The sequence below is a fragment of the Lipotes vexillifer genome, unplaced genomic scaffold, assembly GCF_000442215.2.
Source record: "Lipotes vexillifer unplaced genomic scaffold, Lipotes_vexillifer_v1.1 scaffold410, whole genome shotgun sequence".
In the NCBI taxonomy this organism is placed as follows: domain Eukaryota; kingdom Metazoa; phylum Chordata; class Mammalia; order Artiodactyla; family Lipotidae; genus Lipotes; species Lipotes vexillifer.
Genome location: NW_006794028.1, coordinates 2587032 through 2592365, shown reverse-complemented (window position 1 = coordinate 2592365; position 5334 = coordinate 2587032). Strand labels below are relative to the sequence as shown.

At 46.6% G+C, this 5334-nt stretch overlaps 1 protein-coding gene across 1 annotated transcript in view; it reads right to left on the bottom strand.

Annotated features, from left to right (window-relative positions):
- Window positions 1-196: 196 nt before the first annotated feature.
- Window positions 197-5334, bottom strand: part of LOC103089914 (solute carrier family 35 member F3-like) — a gene marked incomplete at its 3' end in the record, with an annotated part of 205386 nt that continues 200248 nt past the window's right edge. The window contains exon 3 of the mRNA XM_007467000.1: window positions 197-521. Within this exon, the coding sequence (XP_007467062.1) occupies window positions 197-521 (325 nt within the window). The remainder of the gene's footprint in view (window positions 522-5334) is intronic.

Here is a 5334-nt window from a genome sequence, read left to right as displayed (position 1 = left end):
GGAAGGGTGTTCCCCCCCGGGGGGGAGAGAAGCCCGAGCCTGGAACCTCACTAAGACAGCAGGTGACACGGTAACTTCTCACCACGGTGCCCACTGGCCCCTCCCAGTGACCGCCACTAGGGCAGCCCGGTAGCGTCAGCGATCGGGAGAGCAGCCCAGTGCCAGGCCGGCATCCTGGCATCCCGGAGCCACCTACCTGTATCTCTGCTTCACCGACTGTTTCTCTGCCGACTTGCAGATGTGGCCCGCGTAGTACAACGGGAAGAATAAAAAGTTCCAGTTGGTGGCAAACCACGTCAGGGTGAAGGGAGCATCGAACTTCCTGAAGGTCAGCTTGGCGAGCTGAGTGGCACCGGCCCAGGAGGAACACACACACAGCACCACCGCCACGCCCCAGAAGATCTTCTTGAGCTGCGCCTGGGAACATCTCCAGCAGCGAGGGCTCGGCCTCCCGCCCGTGTCGGTCCCCACCGGCGCCTGGGCCTCTGCCGGACCCGGGGGCTCCCGGGGGCGCTCCTCCCCTGGGGGAAGAGAGGGGCACGGTTAACCGGGGCCTCCACACGTCCACCGTGGCCAGGAGCAAGAGAGCAACCAACTGTCATTGTCATGGCCAGCCACCCGGGGGAGGGGAGGGGAGGCGGGGATAGGGGCGTGGACACAGCTTCCTGAAACAAAACTTAAAGACATTTTCAGTGGTTTCCGTCTCCTCTAGAATCTTGACCCTCAAAAGATGGTGCATGGCTGGCAGCATCAGGACCATCCCCAGCCTGTTGGCAATGGAGAATCTCAGGAACCCTGGCATCAGAATCTTTACTTCGAGAGGTGCTCTCTGGGCCCATCTGGAGAAGTGGAAGCATTTCTCCAGAACACAGAGAGTGGCTGAAATAGTTCACCAAGTGTCAGCTCACATGGAGTGATGTGCTACCCAGCCTGGGCAGTGCTAGGGGCTGTGGATTCCCCCCTGAGGAGGTCATAGGTCTTGACCTCTAAAAGCTCCCAGGACACTGAGAGAAGCTCCTCCCTGCCTGTTACTTAAAGGCAGGGATGCCAAGAGTCTCATCTTCTTTTGCATGGAGAGCCAAAAAAGATCTGTCTCTCTTATTTCTCTGTTTGCTCTTACTGACTTCCAGCTGATGGCCGTCAGTCCCACTTTGAAGAGTTACTTAAAAACCACAGCCTCTGGCAGCTGGTGCTGTGAAAGGCCTCAGAAGCTCCATTTGAGAATTGTGTGACTCCTGGAAACCAGGCTGCAGGCCAGAGCACGGTTGTGCAGCAGCATTGTTCCCACAGACCATGAGAAGGGTGGAAAAGGCGTTATTTTCCACTGTTTGGTTTTCATTCATGATTGTGTGCAGGTCAGTCAGCTGGAAATTTAAACAGAGCTGTAACTTGTATCAGATGTGACCATGGATGGATGTGAATTTCCAGGGGACAGCCTACTTGCCTTTTATATGTTTAGCCAGGCACTTGGCTGAATGAGGGCACACAGTATAGGGGGTACAGGAGATGAGTACAAAATATAATGGCGTCAAATGTACTCTATGGATTTTGTTTAAACTTAGCAGTAACTTAAATAGCTCTAATACCATGAAACCAAGTTTTGTACATCATACTGTCTGAAATATAATAATCCTATGAGGAAAAAATCCTGATTCAAGGTAGTCTATTATATAGGGATTAGCTATTCCTATCATTAATTGCCAGGTCTGGTTTTATCTCTTTTCTTTTTTTTTTTTTCTTTTTTTTTTGCCTCACCTCGTGGCTTGTGGGATCTTAGTTCCCCGACCAGGGATCAAACCCGGCCTTTGGCAGTGAAAGCACCAAGTCCCGACCACTAGACCACCAGGGAATTCCCTGGTTGTATCTCTTTTAGCCAAAGGTCATCCTAAGCCTTCGTGGCTGGTCAAGGAGAGATAATATGTTTACTGACCCCAAATCCTTGACCCCATCTGTACTGTGCTTCTTTACCTGCTTTATTAATATTTAATCTCCCTCTTCCTTTTTCTTTTCACGTGTGTATATACCTGAGTCAGAAAGCCCTTGGAAAACCAAATGGCTGACCACCTCTGAACTTCCAACAAGTTGTCTGTTTCTGGCATGGGCTGCAGGGCAGGGAGAAGCAGAGGGGGCAAAGGCAAGGCAGATTCCTCCCCTTTTGTTTGATGCCCTCCCGCCAGGACGTCTTGATTTTGTTCACAAGGAATCCCTACAACTTACGGCAAATTCATTTTCAGACAGAAGCATGCACGTTTCAATTTATACACTGGTTCTCTGACATCTGGGGTGAACCTCTGCAACCCTTCACTACTGGGATAATTTTCAAGCAGTGCTGCGGGCTGGCAGATTCCTCGACTACCAGCATCAACTATCAGAAAGTCCTACTGAAAAGATAATTACGGAGATGAAAAAAAAAGTCCACCTAGAAAGGCAATGCAGTTTCACAGTACTAACTGGCCATTTAAGAAGGGAGTCTGGAGGAGGCTGAAAAAAATTCAGGCTCACAGCGTGTTTTTTTCAACTAGTTTTGCATTACGGCAGATTAAGTTTTAAGTTTTAAAACTTAAAGGATGAAGCGAAGACTGATGCTATGTTGCTGTTACAACGAAAGAGAAAAATCACCAAATCATGTAAGACTGTACTGCTAAAATGCTTTTACAGATTTGGATAAAAGAAGTTATTCTCTAACTTTGTAACCTCTCTGGCTTATTTGACCAGGGGAATACTGATAATACACAAACAAAATAAAGACATTTTGCGCTCTATTATTTAAAAATAAGATAGAACGATGGTTCCCAAAGTGTAATGCAGTTAACAGGTACTATAAGAAAAAAAGGACCCCACAATCAGAAAAGCTTGGGAAGCACCAGGTAAGTCAGACAGGTTCCTTTGCTGTAGGAGTATTCAGGGCTAATGGATGTGGTGGATTTCCAAAAGGCAGCTAGAGAATGTGTGCTTCTCATATTATCTAAATGTAACACCTGTGATAGGACTGGGGTCCCTTGGAACACACTTTGGGAAACACTGGAATAGACCCATAAAGAATCAGAGGTATCCAAACCTAATTCATTGCAAACTTTCCGTTTCACCACACCGAGTCTCTTATAGTAATAATCACTTATCAATTTCAATACCCGCTCATTCCTAATAATTCTTTTAAAGTAGACCTACTTCATGTAAACTAAAAATATTGTTTACAGAATCTTTAGAAAAGTACTGCATAGAATAAATAAAAAGCAATGCACTGTATACTAATCTTAGTACCCAGAGATATCGCTGGACATTTTGCTGTACTTTTCCCAGTCTTTTGTATCTTTGCACGACACACACACACACACACACACACACACAGCAAAACTGGGATCATACTGTATTTTCGGCCAGCAGTCATTTACCCTGATGTGTAAGAGCATGGACTTTATAAATCTCACAGGGCTCTGTATAGTATAACGCATACCTAGGAGCATTTCAATCCGCTAGGAAGTTGCCATGAAGTCTCCATCTGCCATGTGCCAAGAACTCTGGGCGGTCAATAAATAAATATAAAACATGATTACGTCCTGCTCTTCAGGAACTTACAGTCTATCTGGGAGTGACAAAATGGATCTATGAAAGAATTACAGAACTACAAATGGAGTGATTTGACTGTAACACAAATTCTGAAGACAGCGCAACCGGCGTGGGCTGTGATCACAGCAGGAAGAGCCGGAGAAAGCAGAAGCTTGGCCTGGGCCTTGCAGCATAGAAAGGCTGAGGAACAAGAGAAGCAAAGTTCAGGGTCAGGAACATGCCTGGTCTGCCCCAGGAGCGGTGAGGAAGGTGGTGAGATCTGAAATCCACCGCTTCCTTGGCCCACTGTGATGCTCAATCTTGCTTTGGTCAGACACGCAGTAGGAGAAATTGCCAGGCTGGTGGAAGGGACCCCAGCAAATTCAGATTTTGGAATTTACCTTCTCTAGGAAGTAAATATACATTATACATGCCCCAGTGTCCATAACAAACAGATAAAATTAGTTGAAGCATAGGTATAGAATGACATAATGAATTTGGTTAGCAGACGCGTTTATTCTCCGCGATTTGAAACGCAACAAATGCATCCCACCCTACCACTCTCAAGGTCATTTTCAACAAGCTGTCCAACTGATGCTCAGATTTCAGAGAGAAGGAATTACACTGGGGTGGGGGGGGCCGGGGGGGGCGTGGAATATCCACTCTCAAAAGCCTCTCATATCTTCCCGTGCAAGAAACTTTGGTTTACTTTCTCTCCCCTCCTAAATTAACAAGTCGAGGGATTCCTCTGTGCTTGGTATCTCTCTTGTATCACCCCTGAAAGAGGGAGTACAGAGTGCCTCGAAGAAATCAGTACTGAATGAGCCTCACGCTGTGTCCTGTCCCAGCTCCTCTGACTCTTATCACACAACTAGAAATACTGTTTATGTCACCCTCACTCACTAACATCCCCTCCCCACTAACAACCCCTCTATTTATAAGCTTGAACTTTCCATCTTAACCTTGCACTTGAGTCAAGAGTCCTGGGCTCAGTGCAAAGTAGATTATATTCTCTGGCCCAATGGTTGTGCCGACAGATGCGGTCACTGCTGCCTCTAAACGCTTAGTTTACACCACTTAATTCACTCGGAAGCGCTGGGGGACAGGCGGGCTCTCCCCAGTTCTGTTTACCAGAGCTGCCTCCACTGAGCATTTTGGAGAAAGGGCTGTGTGTGTGTGTGTGTGTGTGTGTGTGTGTGTGTGTGTGTGTGTAAGGGGAGTGTTCTCCAGTATACAATGTATACTCCACGGCGTGCCAAGATATAACCGTACCTGTGTGTGAACTTCCATCCTGAGCTCTGTTCAGAGTCAGGCAATTTACTGAAACCATATATTAGTCCTACCTGCAGAGTCACACCTGATACTCCTCTCCTACCAGGAATTTATAAAACATATGCACTCTCCGGTCAAGCAGTACCTAGAGGCAATGTCTGCTCAGCGGAAAGAAACTCTAGGTGCTAATGGGTGAGCTGGAGGTCTGGTTTAGCCACTAACTCATTCTGGGACCCAGGCAAGTCCTCTTGTCTCACCAGCTGTCCATTGCTTTCTGCTGAGCAAATGATGAACTGGGGGCTTTTTAAGTTTATTTAGTGAAAGCCATTTCTCCAATGAGAAAGCTAGAACAATTGGAAAAATCACTCCCTCTCAACTTCAATTTCCCATAAAATGGCTCTTGCAAACTTCCAAGAGAACACAAGTGTTTCTTTTTTGAGGTCCCCTGAGAATAGGGAGACCCTTGGTGACGCTCTCTGAAGAAGTGTCCAGGAAGTTTTTTTTTTTTTTTTTTTT